The 22185-nt window shown below is 40.2% G+C and overlaps 2 protein-coding genes across 3 annotated transcripts; one reads left to right on the top strand and one right to left on the bottom strand.

The window, feature by feature from the left end:
* Window positions 1-1279: 1279 nt before the first annotated feature.
* LOC134628050 (bone morphogenetic protein 7-like) lies at window positions 1280-10467 on the bottom strand. The gene is made up of 7 exons (XM_063474648.1): window positions 10071-10467; window positions 6263-6452; window positions 2917-3065; window positions 2552-2758; window positions 2128-2201; window positions 1922-2032; window positions 1280-1831 (listed from the first exon to the last, which is right to left on the bottom strand). The coding sequence occupies exons 1-7, from the start codon at window positions 10465-10467 to the stop codon at window positions 1682-1684; spliced, it is 1278 nt and encodes a 425-aa protein (XP_063330718.1). The 3' UTR covers window positions 1280-1681.
* Window positions 10468-12563: 2096 nt separating this feature from the next.
* rae1 (ribonucleic acid export 1) lies at window positions 12564-20603 on the top strand. 2 transcript variants are annotated; one of them, XM_063474650.1, is made up of 13 exons: window positions 12564-12674; window positions 13294-13404; window positions 14213-14317; window positions 15205-15297; window positions 16571-16657; window positions 16739-16825; window positions 17667-17738; window positions 17833-17940; window positions 18089-18195; window positions 18326-18401; window positions 19207-19401; window positions 19494-19579; window positions 20231-20603. In XM_063474650.1, coding segments are annotated over exons 2-13 (1107 nt in total). In that variant the 5' UTR covers window positions 12564-12674; window positions 13294-13314; the 3' UTR covers window positions 20232-20603. The 2 variants fall into 2 exon arrangements, with proteins under 2 accessions (XP_063330720.1, XP_063330719.1); XM_063474649.1 differs by lacking the exon at window positions 20231-20603 and having other exon boundaries at window positions 19494-19583.
* Window positions 20604-22185: the final 1582 nt, after the last annotated feature.

Here is a 22185-nt window from a genome sequence, read left to right as displayed (position 1 = left end):
AAAATACTCCCTCAGGTCTTTCGCTGCTCATGATAGTTTCTCTCTTTCCTGCCTGGTATTATGTAAGAGTTCTTTGTGATCACAAAAGGAAACTTTGCTCTGAATTGGAAACTGGATACTTTAACCAATTTGACAATTTCAGATTTACAACAAACGTGATTTTTTTCGCTACATGAGAAGGATTTCATTTTACGCTTCTACCTCTATTTCTTCGATAACAGGTTTAACCTGTGCTTTTAAAAGCGTGGGCTGTGGTGTGCGAGTGTAATATGCTACGTTAGAGGCACAAAGCTTCTCGGTGATGTCGGTATAAATGCCTTTTTTTAATGCCTGGATATATTGTATTGTGTATATGCTGTGCTTTCTTTTTTGTACTGATGCTCCTTTTTGAATGTGTCCCACTGCTAAGAGTGGACATGAAAAAGACTGGAAAGTGTGCGTATACACAGCTCGCCTAACAGTTCGTTTTAAGTGAATAGGATGATCTTTAAATGTAGAGTTAATAATAATAATGGCAGAGTTATTGGACACAAGGTGCTGTAGGTGAAGGTGAAGCAAAGCTGAAGAAATAAATATTCCATGTGTTAACTGTGCAGCCCATTCAGTACTTACAGAGGTGTTTACAAGCCAAACATGCTAATAATACATCTGCTGAGACAACTTTTGAGGTAAAAAAAAAAAAAAAAGGAAATCTTGGTTAGCGACAAAACACAGTCCAGCTGCAGCTCTGCTCTGACACCAGACAAAGTGTGGATAGAGCAGATGGAGGAGTGATGTTGGGTTTCGTAGCAGGTCGTGTGGATTGAACAGGTTGGCAGTCAGAGCCTTCATTGACCAGCCTTGTTCCAGGTCAGCCCACTGATGCTCAACCAGACTGGGATCTAGGGAATCTGCTGTGATGCTTAAGCTTTTTCCTGAGTGATTTGTCCTGCTCGGTGAGGCCTGCAACAATGTTCAGGTGGGTGGTACGTTCACATGATTCCCAGCAGAACATTTCATTATGAAAACACGGTCAAATGTTATTTACTTCACCTGCGAGTGGGTTTAATATTTTGGCAAATCTCTGAACAACTGCAATGTTTATGAATGTATCCCACTGGCATTAACTCACTGCCCTGCTGAACTCCAGACTTCATTTCTCTCATCTAAACACAGGTTCATCCAAAAACGATGGTGAGAGGCTTCAAGAGGAAGATTTATAGTTTTATGAGCTGTAAAGTCTGTTTTAATTAAATTACCACAAAGACAAAACCCTTTATTCTTATTTTAAGAAGAATTCAAATAGAGATATTTGTTGCATGTATGATAGTGCACACCACTACCAGTACTTTTTACAAGTTCCTTCTGAGCTTATGAAACTTCTGCACACTGCTCAAAGTCCTTTCGGTGCAGTCTCTCTAGTTTCACACAAAAGTATATAAAAAAATAAAATCCGTTACAAAGAAGAAAAAAATCCATAAAATCCCTTTTTGTGACCAGTAGCTCTATTTATGCTGTGGTAGTGGTTAAAGCTGGCTCAGCTGCTGGTCATATAAAAAAAAAAAAAAAAAAAAACAGACCCCCAGAATAAAGCTCTGTGGCAAAAGCTCTCCGGTGACCAGTCAGTTAATCATCGCTCCGATTCCGCCTTTCTTCAGCATCTCTCTGGATTTGTACGCGTCACAGAGGGGAATATGAGTAGTCAGTGACAGCCACAGGCTCTGACCACCATGTTGCGGTACTTCTTGAGGATGACATTGGAGCTTTCATCAAAATAGAGCACAGAGATGCCGTGGAGCTGTGTTGGGGCACAGCAGGCTTTGGGCACCGTCTCTGGGTTGATAAAGTGCACCTGTGGCACAGAAGAAATACAAAATATATCCTCAGGGAGAGCAGAGGCTACAGAGGAAATGCCTTTAATCAGGGATCGTTTGAGGCTTACCAGAGTTTGCACAATAGCGTGATTGGTGGCATTCATGTAGGAGTTCAGAGGAAAAGCACATTCTCCCTCACAGTAATATGCTGCGTAGCCCTCTGGTGCTATGATCCAGTCCTGGTCAGAGTTTTTTTTATTAAAGTGTTTGTTAATTGTCACTTTTGAAGAAATGCTTTCAAAAAAAAAAATGCTGATAAATTTTAGTTTTATACCTGCCATCCCAAATCCTTGAAGCTGACATACAGCTCATGCTTTTTACATCCTTCTTTAGAGATGCCGATATTGGCTGAAAACAAAAAGCAAATATCAGTTGACACAACAGGTTCTTAAAGCTCCTGAAATTACTCCGTTCATGAGTGACATTTTCAAACTTTAGACGCCTACGAGGAGTAACCCTTGCGTTCCTTTTTTGAACCGAGTGGTTTCTGTTATATTTCAGGCCTGTTTTCAGAACAAAATGACTGAGTGTGTATCAGATGTTAGTCAGGGTGAGCTCTGCCTATACAGCTTATTACTGCTACCCCTGGAAAAATGTCAAATCACGTCTTTATTCACATTGAGGTGTCAAAACTCATCATTAAGGGTACAAGGGAGGTCGTCTTCATCTGGGAAAAGAGGGTTTAGGGGTTCAGTAACCTGTTGCAGCTTCCACCGCCCTCAGTGCATCTTGAACAGTCCTCTGGGGTTTAGAGCGGCTTGACTGGCGCCCCTTTTGGCCATTGGCTGAACGAACGCTGCGGAGTCGCACCTCATTGGTTTTGAAGAAGACAACCAGGAATGGCTGCTTGTCCTGAGGCCCACCGCCCACTACCACTCCAGCTAACTGGGGGTTTCTCTTCTGACCTGCAGATGGAGACAGAGAGAACAAACCAAAGAGGCAACCAAGCCATAATTACATAAAAGGATCACTTATTTATTGATTTATTTATTTTTTAATATTACTACCATGGATCACACTCCATTTTTCAGTGTTGTAGAATCAATTTTGGATAATCACTGACCATGACTGTCCTCAAGGACCAAGTGCAGGCCAAGATTATGCTCAGGGTTGACCAGCCACAGGTTACTTGTGGTGGTCAGGTCAAAGACCAACCATCCCTCTTCTGAAGCCAGAACTTCTCGCCGGTCCAGCAGGAACAGCTCCAAGTCACTGAGGACAGAATGAAATGTAAACACACTCGAGGGATTTCAGCGCAGAAAAGCTCCAAGTGCAAAGCAAAATCATTCCCCTGCGGACTCAGTCGATCGGCTTTTCCACAGAACAAATTAAAATGCAGTGTCGATGAAACTCCACCATGATGGGTTACCTCGCTCTTGTTTTTCACTGCAAATGGATTTCATTCCACGGTGAAATTTATGGAAACCGCGGACGTTCTTGAAAATACAAACACATCTAAAGGAATGTGGTATGCTTGGGAAAATGTTTGGCTTTCAATATTTAATACACCACAAATGTCAAAAGCATATGTGAGATCCTGTACTACTTAGAGTGCAGAAGTATTGGACCACTTGTTATGGGGTTTTTTTAAGCTCACTATACCAATACAGTGGAGCTGAAGTTCACCAGTTACAGTGAGGTTAAAGTGCTAAGCTTCAGCAATGTGTTTGAGGGTAAACCCACGATGGAGACGGATCAGAGAAACTGTACCAGTCGATGGTTAGAGACTTGAGTTTAATCTAAGTGGACACATTTCATTTGCTGAAGTCCAAGCTGAAGGGAAAAATTCAACAAGCGGGAAAATATTGCAGCTGTGTGTGTGTGTGGTTTTATCACTCCCTTAACAGCACAGCGTTTTATATGATGCTGACATTTTCAGGAAATAAATGCAAAGTGGAAGCGAATGAAACCATTCTAATTTAAAATGTAAAAGTCTAAGTATCACCTCAGTTAAATTCCCTGACAGCTACCCCCCTAAATCATGCAGTCCTCCCACTTTGAATGTTATCAAAGCAGCACTTTAATGCTGATGCGTGTCCGCTTAGGGGCAGATCTCAACAGAGAATTGCTTTGTTTATAGTCTGAGTTTCAGACGTCTGTCTTTTGTCCTGCTGCCTGCTTGTCTGTGTGGAGTGGCTTTTGTGTGTCTGAATGACAATGGTGCTGCCGGCAGCCCCACTCTCACAGATAAAACACTTTAATCTACACCTACTGGCTGGCACATGACCCCTTTTTATCCAAACCCATGATTTTAAATCATTGCTGACCAGCTTTAATTCAGCTGATGCAATAGGACCAGTCAAATACACCTACGGAGTGGTGCTGTGTGTTATCAGCCATTTTACAAGCTTCTGACCAAATATTAAAACCTAGTACGAGTTTCTTTGTAAATCCTGTCGTAATCATTTTTCTAATGTCTGGTCCTCTGCAGATGCATGTTTGTCATGTCACTACACGTTTTCTTTATAAAAGCTGTATTTGTTATGAATCTTTATCTTTAGTTTTAATTAGTTTTTATTAATTAGTTTTAATTATGAAGACTCAAAATTAAGTTTTAGCTCCACAAATCTAAGAAAGAAATTGTTTGAGAGGCTGACTTTTACAGTTTTGGCTTCTTTTTGTGGGGGTCAGTCAAGAAACAAAAAGTAGGTGTTGTTTGCGCCTGTGAGCATTTCCAAGAGTTTCTGTTTGGACTGAAACACAAACCTGGAGGTTTTTTTCCCCCTTTATTAAATCTTAAATTGTGTCAACAGAATTTCTAAAAGTTTCCATCATAAGGGTCTTAAAATTTGTGAATTTCCCCGGTTCCAAAAGTCTGATTTCTTTTAAATTGTGAAACCAAAATTTGAGCACCTTCTCAAAAGCAACAAATATGAAGAATATTAATGGAAGTACTTTCAGATTCAAAACATTAATTTGGCATTGAAGGTATAAAAATGTAATGTAAATGTAAAAGAATCAGTAAATCAGGCATCTTATGACATACACCATATCATTTTATATTATACTGGTATCTATAATTTCTTATTGCTTTGCTGGTATTGTGTCAAAACATTAATTTGCATTCTCAATAGCACCCTAAATAATAAATGTGATTTAATGGTTGTTACTGTAAAGTTTTGAGTTCTCAAAGCCAAAAACATAACAACCTTAAAAAGATCCAATGAGGCCTCAGACAGTGAGAAAGCCTGATGTACATGTAAATAAAGTTTTTAAAAAAAGATGACCAACTCTAGGAATTGCCAGTTAACACAAGTTAATAAAAATTAACACAATACACAGGGTAAAGTATGCAGTTACATCAATGTATCAGAGGAAATCTTAATGTTGTAGTGCGTTTTAGTTTTTATCCACATGTGAAAAGCTTATTCTGGGGAATTTTATGTCATTTTTGCTTGGAAAAAAAATATCCAAATGATTGAGTTATCAAAATAAAAATTGATCAATAAATTAGCAGTTTCACAATTTATTATTTCAGGTCTAGCTCGCTGGTTAGTTTCAAGACATCTGTGTTAATAATGTAACAGTGCCAGCTGCCACCATGTATGAGGGTCAGAAGAAATCCTGCGAGACGTTTTTGTGCTGGATTTCTAGAGAGTCCCAACACAAAACAAAACAGACTTTTCCCTGAGGTTAGAGGGACGTTGGTGTGTAAATTCACCTGCAGCTTTCAACAAGGAAAATAAAAAGAAAGTTTAAAACATATCAGACACTGGCAGAGAAAAGGAGGTATGATGGAGAGATAACTGTGTAATAGAAAAACTGACGTGTTGAGGGTTTGGTGTTATTTTGTAGCTTCAGCTGTGTGATATAAACACCGGTCTCCTGGGAGCTGATTTTCTCAGACAGCGTGAGAGTAAACCGCTCTGAGAGAGTCACTATATTTCCGTAATTGACACTAATTTCTGTGTCAACAGTGGCAGCACTGACACGAACATCAGCACAAATAAGCTGTGGGGAAACGTAGCCCAACAACCCATTTTCTAAGAAAAACAAGTGTTTAGCCTGTTGAAATTCAGCAAGAGGACTCAAACCATGGAGTCGAGCTCAATGATCTAAGAAATCATGAATTAAAAAAAGAAGAAGAAAAAAAATGGGGGGGGGGGGGGTACATTAATAAAAAGGATTAATCTCATTCTAAAGTCAGCACACGCACACAAAATGATATTAGCAGACATATTAGGGAATCATTAGTCAGCAATGTTGATCCCTAGCGGCTGTTGAGTACAAGATATCACGGAGATGCATATGTAGCTAATAGACAAATACTGCCAGCAGTACAGAGCCATAACAAAGAAGAAAAATAAGGGGCAGATTTTTTTTCTGACATCTGCTGCAAGGACAGGGTTGACATATATGATAATATCAATTAAAAACAGAGAAAGGAGCAAATCAGAAACTCTCTTTACCTGTTTGGAGGATCCTGCAGCACCTGGTAGAGACTCACTCTGAATGTTTTGTTCTCACTGTGCTCCTGGATGAGATCCTTGTAAATCCTGAACTCTGCTGCTGTGATGGCCTCTCCCTCTGGAATACGTGAAAGGTCAAAGCGAAACTCTGTAGCATGGCGCTGGAGGAGGAGATCTTGATCCTGATCAACTACAAGATGACAACAGACAGACAAACCTGAAGAGCAGGTGGTGGCTTTGATGTGCTTTAAAAAAGGATTATCCCCCTTATAGACCATCTGGTTACAACATCGCCATAATAAACGGTTTATTGTTTTCTCCCAGAGGCGCGCGCACACACACACACACACACTAGGTGAAAAAAATCCTTTTGACCTTCAAAAAGAAAGTTTGCACAGACACTGAAAAGGCACTAAGGCAAACCACTTAGTGCAATCAGATGGTAAAGCAACTGTGGTCTCTCAAAACATTCAGTCAGTTCTCTGATGTGTGTTGCTCTGCCCGCAGCTCGGAAGCACTCGGGTTGAAATAGGAAAAATCCTGCTGCCATGAGTAAAATGACTGATCTAAACATCACTTTAGCCAAGTTTGCCATACAGGCCAATGTGAAGGAAAGGAAGAAAAAAATACTCATGGCTCAGTTTGGCTCCCTGTTTAAATTGCACACATGTGCTGACCACAAGAAAAGGCCAGTTAAGGCGCAGCCCGGAAAACCACAGCAGCTAGTGTACTTTTACAAATACGCTCACATAAAGCAGAGAGAGGCACACAAATTCACATGTGCCATTACACCCGGTGTCTGTGCCCATTACGGCTCCCTGATCGTTTTGCAATACGTCGCCATCCGGTGAGTTCAGTCTGACTGTAGGAGAAAGTGGAGCAGCAGTAGCTGGTGACACTGCGAGGTTTCTGCCCAGTCCTGAGCCGGCTGAAGCTCTCCAACACTCAGAGTTTCCAGGAAAAAAAAAAGAAAAAGGAATGGTGGTCAGAAAGACCCCGAAGCGTCCTGGAGCTTGCCAGTGTCATGTTTTTACAGCATTAGTCAACATGCTTGTCCTTGGAAACAGCACAGCAGCCGGGGTCTCTGCTGAAGGTGTGCAGCAGAGGGGAGCAGCGATTAGCCATGTTAAACACATCCTGCTCACTGGTACACACTACATCATCAGCAATGACATCATCCTGTACTCCAACTGATGGAGCACACTATTGTTTAAAAAAAAAAATCCATCCTTACAAGATCTCGATTGCTAGAAACTTTTTTTTTTTTTTTCATGGCACTGCAGAGCTCTCTCACACATGCTTTGACTCACAGACGTCTACAAACACTTAGCGCAGAAACACACGCACAAGCCGCTCATCGTTAAGAGCAGTGCATTCTGAACCCTGCGAGTCATTTGTTTGACCGCAATTAAATGCTGGAAGGGAGAGAGGGGTGATTTTATGAAAGCAATAATTGCTTGTAAGGACTTGGTGTGTTTACGTTAGGGACCATTAGCTGCAGAGATCAGACCTCAGATATGCAAACTTCCCTCTGGGAGGCATTTCAACACTTTGGATTACCCCTAACGCTAAAGGGCCACATAGCTGCAGAGCCACTATTAACCTATTGCAATTTTTGTAGTAAGTGTCTTCTTCACAGCATGGGAGTTTAAAGATGGATCACAAATCTGCACTAAAAAAAAAACAGGATATGCAAGTTAGTCTATTAATTTCAGAAACATTTTATCTAAATTTAAATAAAAGGTGATGACAAATAAAGCACTTAATTTCCTTCGAGATCCATGAATCCATGAACTTTATGTTTAACAACCCTGAAAGAGAACTATCAAAGACAAAGAAAAGAAAGCCTTTCATAAATCTGCTTTAACACGTAAAAGAGAAGCCACACACACAAGGCAGTAATACATTTCAGAGTGGAAAAAAATTATCTTAATGGATTTTTTTTTGTTCAATCAGCTTAGCAGGACAAGCACATGTCTTCCTGCTTGTTCTCGAAAAACAACAATCCATCTGTTCTTCAGTCGTTCCTCCCGCTACAAGAGTTTCTTGCATCTTATCTAAACATGGTGACATTTCTGTGCAATAAAGCCTGTTCTCATGCTCTGCAGGTGTGCTATGGACAATGCAAAAAAGAAAGAAAAAAAGAGAAAGCATATTGGATGAGTGTGTACACATGTCAGGGGAAAAACTGCAGAAGTGGTAAACAAGGAGCCGAGATGAGGAGCAGAGAAATGCAGAACAGTATAAAGACAGTGAAAATGTGCAGAGCACGATAGCTGCCTTTTATGGTGACAGTAAGCATGTTTATATGTTGCACCTGTGAATCGCATTATAAATCTTTACCCATCTCTCTAACACGACTCACATCACTTACAGACACTGATTAGATGGGCCGGATTTATGTAAAAGGATCAAATGAGTTGCAGCAGCTCTCCGTCATATTGGAAGCTGTGGTCTTTGGAAGGGAAATACCGTAATCCAGTTCACTCTTGAAGCAATCATCGAGAGACCACCAAGATAGAGTCACTTTAGCACGATGTGGGAGCCTGCACAAGAGGCTGCGGTGAGCCTGACAGCGAAATAATACACACTCATTGTTTCTTTCTCTCTCCCCCCCCTCTCACTGCTCTTTAAAATCAAAGTTCTCAAATGTGAAACCACACAAATCTGCTGTTGGTTTTCAGAAACAGCATTTCCAGATCTCATTAGCTAAAGACTGTCAGTTAAAAGTTCAGGGCTGGGGACATAAAATGTTATGTTTGAGATTTTCTTGTGGTCTCCAAATGTTTTGTATTAACTACATCTTTATGTGCTCGTTGCAAAAGAAATAACTCTAATAGGCCCTGTTATATAAAGCTTCAGTTCGATGCCACTGACAACCAATCAGAAAGGGAGGTTAATGATTTCTTGGAGACATATTTCAGGTGACCAAACCCCACTCTCTGCACATTGACCTAAATAACACTGTGCAAGCCCAAAGATCAGAGCTGGTTTGGGATGTAACCACACACTCAAACAGCATGTGGTCTGCTGATTTCCCATAGTAATATTGGAGCTGCCACACAATCTCCATGGAAAACAAAGCAAGATTTGCCTTTTATAAATTCAATAATGTCTGAATAAACCCAAGCTCCCACTGCCCTTCAAGCAAGCACGGAAGAATGCACGCACAGGCACCTGGAAGATTACTAAACCAATAACCATGCTTAGATGCAGTTTATATCTCGATCTTCATCGACTCATCTCTCACTCCCTTGAACTTGAGAAATGCCTGTTCAATTTCTAGTCATGCGAAACTAAGCAATGCTAAAGCCTCTCCCTTAGAGCTTTGAAGGGGTTCTGGGGAAACCAGATACATACATGTTGTCATAACATTTACAGCTTGGAATGCATAATGCTTGAGTTCAACTAAAGAAAGTCACCAAAAGTAAGAGTCAGAAACAACAGATTATAAAAGAAAAAAGAGAGACAGACAGAAACATTTAATGCTGTCTGTTGTATTGCAGCTGCTGGAAAGGAACTAAAAAAAAGAGAAAGGGCTCATTCTAAAACTGAATTCTGAGATGACTAAATCAAACCATGCACATAAACAAGGTTGGTTGGGTAACTTAGTCATTTGGATATGAAGGAGTTTCAGACGTGGATGAACGACGTGGACTTGGTGCATAAAAGTAATATAATCTTAGGGTACTTAAATATATATCTAAGCATGGAGGCGTTAGAGAAAACAGGTTAAGTCAAATGATAAAACGCTAACAACCAAGTAAACACACTTCCTGACTTCAAAAGTCACACATGCTCTACTCACTGAGGTTGACAAAGCTCATCACCGTGTCTGCTTCTTCTAGGAATCGGCTGTCCTGCGGGGTCACCAGTGGGGAGGTCTGCGTTGGTAAAACGGTCTCGTAGTTTGAATACCTGTGCTGTTCTGGGTCTATACTAATAGTGTTATAGAGGTCCAGCATGAACATTGGGGCGGCATTGCGTTTGGTGTGCACGTGCGGACGCGGACGCTGCGGCAGCCCCAGGATGGAGAGGATCTCCCGCTGCATCTCTCTGCGCTCCTGGCCCCTCAGTCGCCGCTGGATAAAGCTGGAGCGCACTTCATTGTCCACGGAGAAGTTGGAGAAAGCGACCCGCGTGGCCAGCACTAAGTAACCCCACGACAGGAGGAACGTTATCTTTGCCAAGGCGCTTATCAACATTATTTTAGCTCAGTTTTTACGCGCGCTTCGAATTAGTCGAAAGATAAAACTGGAGATGCTGTTTCGTCATAAAGATACCTCCTGCGTGTGGGTGACACCAAACACACTGTCACCTATCTACACCGAATATCATTCATTGATGATCTGCCGTTGCGCGTGGGTCTTCGGTGTGCCACAGCTGTGCGCTCGTCTTAATGGCAACTTGGGGATGGATCTTACTGAGGTCGGTGTGTCAGGGGAGGGGCAGGAGCAGTTCAGAATAAGAATACGGGGGGTGAGGGGCTGCTGTATTCTACAGTGAAGTGCTCTGTGTTAATCACACGGATGGGTGTGGGGTACCTACAGAGCGTCCTGTGTTTATGAATGCAGGGTCCAATCAGAACATTGCATTGGTGGTAATCCCTTCTTACCTGACAATCAGTCTTTGTGACCTCTTTCTGTGGTCATAGTTTTAGTACTTCAATGCCATGTCATGCTCACTGATGTGCAAACTAAACTATTTTACGCGTTTGCACTTTTGCACATTAGCGATCCGTACTACGAAGCAAGTGCAGCAGTCACCGATTCCGTTGTACTTATATGACTTAACTAAACCTAACAACCGTAATCACGATAAGGGTTAGTTATCAGCTAGCCAGCCCAGGTGTTCCGCATCAACCGCGTTTACATAAAGAGCGGTTTGGCTTCAGATGACTAACAAAATAACAAACAAAGAGAGATCTAGAACTGCATATTTAACGCAAGGAGCAAAGACTGTGACGTTACACCAGCATGAAAAATTTAAAAAAAAATAAAATAAAATTCAATAAAAGGAACAAAAGCCAAGAGGAAAGTTGGCAAAATCCCCCACTTTGTAATCAATACCATTACATTAAGTCACAAATAGAGCTGACTCAATAAAACCATTACATTATTTAATTGCTTGAATTTATTATTTTGCGTGTAATTTTCACCTTTTTATTTATTCCTTCTTATTTCCGAATTAGAAAAACAATTCAATCCTGAAGTACAGATTGTTTACTCGGGTTTCAGAACAATGACTCTAAACATTAAAACCACGGACAGGTCAAGGTGATCTATTAGGCAAAGTACAAATTATAGCCTCTCAGCACTATTTGTATTAAAGAAGAGAGAGAGGGGGAGAGAGTCACTGGATCATTGCTTAAATTAATGAATTCAAACAAAACAAAACACCTAACTAACAATGAATTTGGCGCTGCATAGCAGACACCAGATGTGTGCTTGAGATGGCTTTTCCTATGCAGAGAGCACTGTACATGACTCATGATCTCTGTAAACTCACATAAACTCAAGAGGCCTCCAAATCAAACATTTTAAACCTTAAAAGCCTATAGTGTTTAAGCCTTTAGGTTCACTTTGAAACTGTTGAATTAACAAACATGTTTCTTAATTTAAGCCACTTTTCCCATTGGAGCTATACATCCAGCTCCACTGAATATTTCGTGTCTTATAACTAAAAGGTTCATAATTTGACACAATTGTTCCTTATTTAATTTACCAAACCTAGTTATTGATTAACCTGATTTTTAATTCGCTCTTATTGTACAATTGCCTTTTTTCAAAGCTACAGAAAGATAGCCCACAGTGAAAGGGAGACTGAAGCAAATTTTATTGCCACATAATTTTCTTTTGGTTTTTCCCCCTTTTTCATAGGTTACATTTAATTTCAGTTGCTCCAAAGTGGGCACATTTACTAAACCAAACCTTTACTCCCAAAGGTATTGATATAACATTTTCTATTCCTCATATTTCCAAACTAAATATTTGTTACATTTATTTGAGTGAGGTAACCTTTCATTTTACGTTTAAAACATCTTACTTCCTAGGCTGCAGGCTATATACATAGTACTTTACTTATGATTTCCCTTAGCTTAATAACCATCTGCCACTTTCTTACTTTTTGGTTATCTGTACAGTATTTCATCTAAATCGTGTCATATAAAAAAAAATCAGAAATTGAAAGGGCACCTTAACGCCAATGGGCTGCCCATAGACGTACAGTATGCTTGCATGCAGCCTGTTGCTTTGCTGCCACACAGCGTTTACCTTTCGGTTTGCATTTTCTTGAGCGCTGGAGCCAAAGCGTCATCAACCTGCGACTACGCACTCAAAGGAACAAGCGCTGCGGCACACTTCTAGCGTTTTCAGCGTTACGACATTACATCCAGAGTAGAAGGAAATTAGTGGTATGTATATCCCTGTAGGTATGAGAAGGTTTCAGTGACCGTGAAATTTTCAATTATGGTTGTTTAAAATTGTCACCAAACATGAAAATTTGTTTGGTTTTTTTCAACTCGGGAGGCACAGTGGTTTGTCAAGAGTTGCTTAGCTAATGTTAGCGAGCTCGGTTTTTTCAAACGTATTTATTTTCACACAGAGAAAGGTGTCATAATAGTGGCTTATAGGTTCAGCCATATTTTAAATATCAATCGAAGTTAAATGACCATTTATCCTTTTATTAACGAGCCTGGTAGCGTGATTTAGTTAGCAGCGGCAAGTGATGTAGCTAGCATTTCCTTTAGCTGTCATGCTAAGTTTTGGTTATCCAGATGTGTGACTTAGTTATATCTTCAATAATAATAACAACGATAACTTGAGTGCAGTTATATATCGCTTGTAAGCAAAACTAATTTATTGTACTTGAATGGATGTCGTAATGTGTGCTATCCGGTGTTTCACACATGCAATATTCACTTGTTTTCATCACCTGCTCAGTGGTTCATGGTATTGTTTGATGCACTAACAACTTTTGGCAGTTAGCGTGTTGTTTCATATAAAAGCACTGTCTTTCTTTGTTCTCTCAAGGGTGGCTGACGTTAGTGCACTATGAGTTTGTTTGGAACAAGCTCGGGGTTTGGGACTGGAGGGACCGGGGTGTTTGGAAGCACGACAACAGACAGCCACAATCCCATGAAGGTAAAGCGGCCTACAAGAGCACAACATACACTATATGTGCAAAAGTATTGGACCACACCACTTAATCTTTGAATTGAGGTGTTTAGTGCCATTCCATAGGTATAAAATCTAACAGCTAGCCATTACAAACATTTTTGAAAGACTGAGTTGTTGTAAAATACTCACTGAATTCAAGTACTGACTTGCAAGAAGTTAAACTTCTTGCCTTCTAGATATTACACGCTTAACTGTAAGTGATATTGTTGCAAAGTGGAAGCAGTTAGAAACTACTGGCAACTCAGCCAGGCCAGGTAAAGTTACAGAGTGAAGTTGCAGAGTGCTGAGGTACATAGTGGGTAAAAGTAGCCAATGATTTGCTGACCCACTTACTGCAGATGTCTTCTGACATTAACATCAACACAAAAACTGTGCATCAAGAGCTTCGCGGTATGGTTCCATAGCTGACGAGCTAACATCTTTTTGATTAACAACCCAGTCCCTCTCACCCAACATCAATGTTTAAACTCACAAATGTTCTTCTGGATGAATGGACAAAAGCATTCTGCAGTTGCACTCCAAATTTTGTTGAAAGCCTTCACAGAAAAATAGAATATGTTACAGCTGCCTAGGGGGAACCAACTCCATGTTAATGAATGGGATCTCATAAAAGCTGCTGTAGCTAAAATGTATAGGTGGCCCAATAGTGTTGTCAATATGTTGTATGACATAAACTTTGTTAAATGTTAAAAGGACTCGTTTAAAACTCTGTCCTCATTTTGTCACTGGTCTTCCTCATGCTTCTTTATTGTTTTTTTGTCTTGCCTTATAGGATGTCGAAGTGACTTCACCTCCAGATGACAGCATCAGCTGCCTGGCTTTCAGCCCACCCACCATGCCTGGAAACTTCCTCATTGGAGGATCCTGGGCTAATGATGTGAGTAATTTATTCACTCGCATTTATTGCCTATGGTGGAGTGAGTAAATGAAAGATTATTACTATAGTTTTATTAGTACTAATCGCTAAATCATGTTGCCTAGTCCATATATAATGTGTAATTAGCATATTTTAAAAAGAGTGACACATAATGTATGAGCAGGATGTGAAATTCAACATTGTTCAATAAAGGCACTATGCCTAATATACACACTTCAATATTTGTTTATACTGGCCTGAAAAAGCCTAAATAATGGGTATAATGATGGTAGTTACCAACTGTCTCTGTTAAGCCCAGCGTTGTGCTTATTTTAAAACTCACTTCTGTAGTTATTTCTAATGTGATGGCCAAACATCAGAGCTCTGAAAATCTAAACTGGGTAAATTTAGACGCGAAAGGTTTCTGTCCTGTAACCTAATAAGAGAGATGTTATTTTTTTATTGATTAAGCCTGTATCTTTTGAGTGTGTTCTGTGTCCCTGTAGCTGCAGTTCCAGCAGTGTAAGAGTAAAGCAGCAGATTAGAATTGTCACTTTGTCTTTCACATTCCAGCAGCAATATGATGCACAGTTTGCACTGCTGTAACTTTACAGCAGGGCTTCAGTCCTTAACAGCTCCCACGTATAAAATGTGTTCAACCAGCAGAGTCTCTATATAACAATTAAAAATGGCTGTAAATAAAAGAATTGGTGAGAACAAAGTACTTCAAGCAGATTTTAAACAAGAATGCTGAACATAACCTGTTCCCAACCATATGGGAGGGATATACCATAGTATATCCCTCTGCTCTCTTCTGCTCTTTCTTTTTCCTCTTTGAGACTTCTATATACATCGTGCATATTTTACTTTTTGAAAATCTTAACAGTGGTTTATCGTCTGACTCTTAGGTCCGATGTTGGGAGGTGCAGGACAATGGACAGACTGTTCCCAAGGCCCAACAAATGCACACAGGTCCAGTGCTGGATGCCTGCTGGAGTGATGTAGGTTTAATGCAGTGGTTCCCAAACTTCTTTTGCTGGGCCCCCCTTTGTTTTACAAGAAAATGTTCGCCCCCCCCCCCCCCCCCCACCCCCCCCCCCCACCCCCCTTTCTCGCGCGCGCACACACACAAACACATCCTCCAACCACACACAGCCATATTTTGCTCCATTGCAGTTTATTTCACACCTCAAACATTTAGTAAACAATTAAGCAAATACGAGTAATCTGCAATAAATTACAGGTAGTAAGAAAATAAACTACTAACTCTTTTACGCTACGTCCACACCTACACGGGTATTTTTGAAAACGCAGCTGTTTCGGCCACACATAAACGGCGTTTCGAATCACCGAAAACGGAGATTTTTTGTGTGGACGAGGAATACAGAGTTCGTCACATCAAAGGTATGTGCCTTTTTTCACGTCACGCTGTGCGCCATGTTATTGTTTACATGAGATGAATTGCAGAATGGCAGATAGAGACAAAATACTGTTAATCTGACTATCTTCAGTTTTTAAACGCTTACATATACACACGCAGTTACTGTCCCTCCATTTAGAAAGGCAGAGGCATCACGGTGTAATTATTTTACATGTAGTTGTTTTTTTCCTGTGTAATAATATTCAACATTGCTATCAATACATTTTTCAAAAAATGCCTCTCTGTGCAAAATGGGTTTAAAAACATAAACAGCTGTGGGATACTGTTTGTCCGTGATTTGAACCGGGGGAACAAATCGTGGCAGGATCAGCCTGATATTATTTGCATCCCACTGTAACTTTACTGTATAAAGAGCTAACATCTCCAAAATTTCAGGAGTAGTTAGTCATTACAACAAGTTTGTAAACTAAAAATCAAGATTGTGGGATACTGTTTGTCCGTGATTTGGAGAGCCCAGCGCGTGCTCCCCACGCAGGGAAAACCAATTATGCAGGGGAGACCTACTTCGGCACTTGTGCAGGTGAAACCAAAGGGCAGATATGCTTCACCATATTTTCTAGTCTTTGGCTTAGAATGAAGTTGGTTTGGAAACATATTCAGCGATGCTTCATCTCCTGCTTTGCGTTTGTGTGGGTGCCCTGTGCTAGCAGTGTCCAAGCGTTGGTTTTTTTTTGTTTTGTTTTTTTTTTTTTCGCTTTTCATACCGCGCCCCCCCTGCAATGGCCCCACACTTTGGGAAGGTCTGGTTTAATGTTTAAAATGTAATCTTTGCAGTAGATGCTGTCTGGTTGTAGAGTAATTTATGATCTGCTTTTCGGTTTTTTTCTGTCCAGGATGGAAGCAAAGTCTTCACAGCTTCCTGTGACAAGACAGCCAAGATGTGGGATCTCAACAGCAATCAAGCCATCCAGATCGCACAGGTTGGAGCAGAAACCCAGAACAACTGTGTGGACATGAATGAAGCAGAATCATGTTACATTTCTCATTATTTCTCTCCATAGCACGATGGCCCAATTAAAGCAATCCACTGGATCAAGGCCCCAAACTACAGCTGTATCATGACTGGCAGTTGGGATAAAACACTGAAGGTAAAAGCAGCATCTTTTAATGCTTGTCAACTTGTGCATTCAGTTTTTGCTTTCATGGAATATCTGTAGGGACAAGGCATTAAAACATGACCAAGAGTTTTTACTATGTCTAATGGATTCATTAGTTTGAGTGCAAAAAAATGAACAATAGTTTGAAAAAATATGGGACATGTTTTTTGCAATGGCTTATTTTTCATTGTAATTAATGGCAAGTGAATAGTAGAAATTCGTATGACTGATAGTTAGCCACCTAGCCTTCGCACATTGGTTTGTGAATTTCTGTTTTAAAGCTTCAATTTTTAGCATTTAGGTTGCATCCATCACAGTAATACACAAACATGCCAAGTAGTAATATACAAATAAAATAATAGAATTCCCCTAATCAAAATACAAGTGTCTATAGTTAATTGCATCATAAGCCATCATTTAAATAAGATAAGATTCCACAAACAGAGTGTGGTCATCCAGTTCAGTCATTTAACATTACTGAGATAAAGCCTAGAAGACCACTTGGTTACATCTGTCTGTATCAGAATCCACCTTTCATTAAAACTGGCCACTTTGAGCCAATGCAAGTTTTATGTGACATTGGGTGTAAACGGAGTTTAAATGTTTCTGTTTTTATCCTGGCTGGCTCAATTTAGCTTTTGGGGATCACCCTGAAGTGACCCTTTAACCAACCACATGTCTCATTAAGCATATACACACCTGTGGAGTGATTCCAAATAATTGAATTTGCTGAAATTTATTCAAAGACACAGATGTTGAATGCTGTTTGAGAAAATGATTAATTATAAACAACACTTAGAAAATTGAGAGCTTTTTCTATTTGCCTCTTTAGTTCTGGGATACTCGATCTCCCAATCCTATGATGTCACTGCAGATGCCTGAGAGATGCTACTGCGCAGATGTTGTAAGTGATTTATGAGTATGACAAATTCTGATGCTCACAGAATAGACTGATTATTGATTGACTTTATCTTTTATGTTTAATGTGCCCTGTGTAGGTGTACCCCATGGCAGTGGTTGCCACAGCTGAGAGAGGCCTGATAGTGTACCAACTAGAGAACCAGCCCTCTGAGTTTCGCCGAATAGACTCTCCTCTCAAACATCAGGTGATTTTTGTCTTTTCCAAATATATGTATACCTTATGCCACTCACTTTTGTAATTTTGTACACTGCTAAGATTCATTTTTAATCGGTGCTACATGCATGTCAAGATATTGGCATTACTACTCTTTAACCAATGTGACATCCTTGCAGCACCGCTGTGTGGCCATATTCAAGGACAAGCAGAACAAGCCTACGGGTTTTGCACTGGGAAGCATTGAGGGCCGAGTGGCAATCCACTATATCAATCCTCCAAACCCGTGAGTGACTAATACAATCCACTGCTCGAATTCAAGTGTGCATCTTTTTTCTTTCTTTCTTTTTTTATAAAATTATTGTTCTGGTTCTATAATTGAAACTGAAATATGAATCACTGTTCATTTGTTTCAGAGCCAAAGATAACTTCACCTTCAAGTGCCACAGGTCCAATGGAACCAACACAACCACTCCACAGGACATCTATGCAGTAAGTTGGTCATAATTCTGGGCCAGTGCCGGCATTGTAGATAAATATATTTTGTGAGTTTGAGTCTGTTTGCTCTTAAAGGAGATATCATTTGATGAGACTATCCTAGTTTGTGGACTTTATTGAAGCGCTTCAGTGTTAAATGAAGCTCTGATTTATTGTAAACATTATTCTTGTTAAAGGAGAAACATGGGATTCATTTTAGTAATGATATACTCTTGGTTAAACCAACTAAGATTTGTGTAAATTGGTGCAGTTTTTATGTTTGCTTTGTTTTCCATTTTGCACAAGTACAGGAGATTAAAATTTGGAATTTGTCTGCATTTCACAGAGTTAAACTTTGTAATTACAACATGCTAGTAAATAGGTGAATTTATTCAATTTATTATAAGTTCAACAGCAGGAGTGAGATCAATACAAAATTTAAAAGATACAGTACAACCTGTCTTCATATAGTACAACTAAAATCATTGCACAGTCCTCCCTTTCCTAATGATCTTAATAAGTAAGGTTTAAAAATGATGATGAAAGAACTGCAGTGTAATTTAAAATATTACATTTCATTATCTGCAATCGTTAGTTTTATTTAATGCTTTCTTTAGTCTTAATGTGGCTATGACTGATATCTCCATGCTTTGAGCTTTTAAATACAGTCATTATTACATAATTGCCTAATTATCTGTTGAATAATGGCACAATTTTCTCTTGGTTTTTTTTATTTGGATCTGTAATATCTGTTAAATGAATCTCTTTCATTTTTATTTGTGTATAATTGTTCTTCCTATTTTATGTTTTCTCCCACCAGGTGAATGCCATCGCCTTCCATCCTGTCCATGGCACTCTGGCTACCGTGGGCTCAGACGGACGCTTCAGCTTCTGGGACAAAGATGCCCGCACAAAGTTGAAGACCTCAGAGCAGCTCGACCAGCCCATCACAGCTTGCTGCTTCAACCATAATGGCAACATCTTTGCGTATGCTTCCAGTTACGACTGGTCAAAGGTAGGCGCTAATAAATCATTACAGTTGTTGGATCAGTACTCTAGTTAGCAAAGCTTGCCTTTTCACTCTGACTTCTACTCGTCATCATTCAGGGCCATGAGTACTACAACCCCCAGAAAAAGAACTACATCTTCCTGAGGAACGCCGCTGAGGAGCTGAAGCCTCGGAACAAGAAATGGTGAGAGAAGGGCAGTTAATGTCTATAAACCTGGAGACCGTGGTCACTGGACACGGCTGCCCTGTTTCCTCAGTTCTCCTCTGACTCTCACAGGGGCCTTTCAAGGGCATGCATGGATGTGTGAAGTAAGGATACTGATTCAGATCTCAGCATCGTCATGTACTGCTTTAAGTAGCTTGTACAGACCATAAGTGAAGTTTTGCTAAAGGTTTGTGTGGTTTCTGCTGTGATAATGTATTGAAGCAGCTTTTGCACCTGTACAATCAAAAAAGCACAGGATGAGGCCTGCTGGCTACTTTAGAGCACTGAGTTTGAAAGTCTTTAGACTTTGCAGTGTAATCCGAAGCACAAAAAAAAATGTATTTAAAGACAGATTTCATTAATTTATTAAATTATTGAGAGTTTTATTAAATTATGGGCAGTGAAAATGTATTTTTATAAATGGATTCATCAAAGGTTTACATTAACTATGAATTGTAAATGTTGATTTATGCCTGATGAGTAGTGATGCATTTCTCTGCTGTATGGTGATGTATTTTGTGACTGTTATGTGCAAAAAGGAGCAAATTTTCAGAAATAAACAAAAAAAAAAAAAGACAAAAAGAAACCTCAGAATGTTCCCTGTCACTGACTGCTCCCTCCTGTCTCCAGATTCATCGTGCCAAGTCGCATCTTTTGTGGGGAAATTCGGACGACCTGCTGCTTTAGTGTGTATACGCTCTAGAAAGACTCCTTCCTTACGACAAACACCTGGACCAATGCCGTTGGGCTGTGTACTGTGCATGGACCAATCAGAAGGGCCTACCCATCCTGGCATTGATGACAGCTGCATGACAGTTGGTCTTAGAGGGAGAGGGCTTTATTTGGCATTCATCTGGATGTTATGGTTAATTTTTTTTTAATATGTCCAGCTTTTCTTTTTGTTTTTTACAGCTCTTCATTTTCTTGCGGTTTGCTGTTACCCATGGTTTAGCTTCATTAATGAAACTCGGAAACTGTATAAATAAATATGTGTAAACACTTAGATTTGAACATGTTCATTCCAGCCTGAGGGAGAGCCCAGCTATTTTGCTGTCTCGATTGCTGAGAATTTGCGGAACTGTACCCTGCATCTAAAAACATCACCTTCAAACATCACCGCTGTCTTTAATACTTCAGCTGTTTATTTCTCTGTAGGTGTTGGGAATAATCATAAAGTTAAGATAAACTGAACATCTGGCTCACGGTGTCTCCTCCTCTCTGCCTGTGTTAATCCAAGCTAACCAGCAGGTGGAGCATTTTGCCCTGTATGGTTTTAATTCCCGCTGTTACCTATAGAAAAGGCCAGGGAGCTTAAGCAGGACAAATGATATCAAAGTTAAACACTGGGGTTTTTGACTGAGGCACAAAGCTGGAAAAGGGAGGGATTTATCAAGAAGATATGAACGAGGTAGCAAGAGCAGCTACAAAGGGCATGCGAGAAAAGTGAAGCAGTTCATAGGGGAGAAGGTGTGAATTAAATACCTTTTTTATTGAGGTCATTAGAGTATCACCTCACTGTCGGCCTGACCCTTGGTACTTAGCATTGGAACTCCAAGGCACTGAAGGCGGGAAGGTGTGCTGCTTCAACAGTTCATCGGCTCACCTCGACTTTCATGAGGTGATGCTTGTGACACTTCTCTGGCTCCTGGTTCCTCAACAGTTCACCCACTGCACCAAACTCTTTTGATTAGCTGAACAGAAAGTCCTCCAAGTCAAATAAAACGATTAACTGGAACTCCAAGGCAAAATGGCAATTTAAACTTATTGTATGAGGCCTGACCTGTTGCTTTCAGCACTTACAGCTGAAGGCATCAGTGGGTCTGTTATTAGCAGTACATAGAGAATGCAACATCTGGCAAGCACTTTGAATACATTTTTACACTTGCCCCATTAATTTCTCAGTATACTATCAAAAAATATGGCTTAACTAGTCTGTTAACGGAATGCCCAATCATGTAAAGTTATTGGAATCATGGCATCTGGCTCAAAAGAGTCAAAGACTATATATGGTAATATTATTAGGTGCTATTCCAGCCTTTTGAGATGTAAAAAAGTTTATAGTGATCATGAGACTGAAGCACTTTCTATGTGCTGTAGATGAGTGACTGTTTTATGTCGACTACATGATAAACATGGAAATCAGGAGCTTATCATGACCATGTAAGGCTCCAGAGTTTGTGTATGTGAGCTTAGCTGCTCTTTCAGCGGCCCCTTTTTTCAGGAGCATAGAGAGTTTAATCATTAGCAACTCTTTAACTTTTGCTATCTGCTCAGGCTATGGCTGCTACCTCACGATTCCAAAGTCAAACGAGAGTAAAATAAGCACTCTAGACTGCAGCTTTTAAACTCTGGGTTAGGTGTTTTAGGAAAGAAGCTGAATCCTTTACTTCCTCGTTACAGAACCATGTGGCAGGGCCGCGCTTTTTGCCGTAGTGTGCGGCTTTTTCTTTGTGTTTGTAAAAGACAAAAGCAGGTGCAGCACAGCGCCGGGGAAGGATGAAGGGGGAAACCAGTGGGAGTGAGCGCTGCCAAGGCCGACACCTAGGCTGTAAGCCGATTGGCTGGCAGCGGAAGGGGGCGTGGCC

The sequence above is a fragment of the Pelmatolapia mariae genome, linkage group LG5 (assembly GCF_036321145.2).
Source record: "Pelmatolapia mariae isolate MD_Pm_ZW linkage group LG5, Pm_UMD_F_2, whole genome shotgun sequence".
Taxonomy (NCBI): Eukaryota; Metazoa; Chordata; class Actinopteri; order Cichliformes; family Cichlidae; genus Pelmatolapia; species Pelmatolapia mariae.
Note: the sequence above shows the minus strand (reverse complement) of the source record. Positions and strands in the feature narration are given on the sequence as shown.

Coding starts and splice junctions, on each gene's coding strand:
- LOC134628050 (XM_063474648.1), bottom strand. CDS start 10,467: ATGTTGATAAGCGCCTTGGCAAAGATAACGTTCCTCCTGTCGTGGGGT. Junction 2,202..2,551: donor GGCGGTGGAAGCTGCAACAG/GTTACTGAACCC, acceptor TTTTGTTTTCAG/CCAATATCGGCATCTCTAAA. Junction 2,033..2,127: donor TCAAGGATTTGGGATGGCAG/GTATAAAACTAA, acceptor AACTCTGACCAG/GACTGGATCATAGCACCAGA.
- rae1 (XM_063474649.1), top strand. CDS start 13,315: ATGAGTTTGTTTGGAACAAGCTCGGGGTTTGGGACTGGAGGGACCGGG. Junction 16,658..16,738: donor AAGCCATCCAGATCGCACAG/GTTGGAGCAGAA, acceptor TTCTCTCCATAG/CACGATGGCCCAATTAAAGC. Junction 17,739..17,832: donor GATGCTACTGCGCAGATGTT/GTAAGTGATTTA, acceptor TGCCCTGTGTAG/GTGTACCCCATGGCAGTGGT.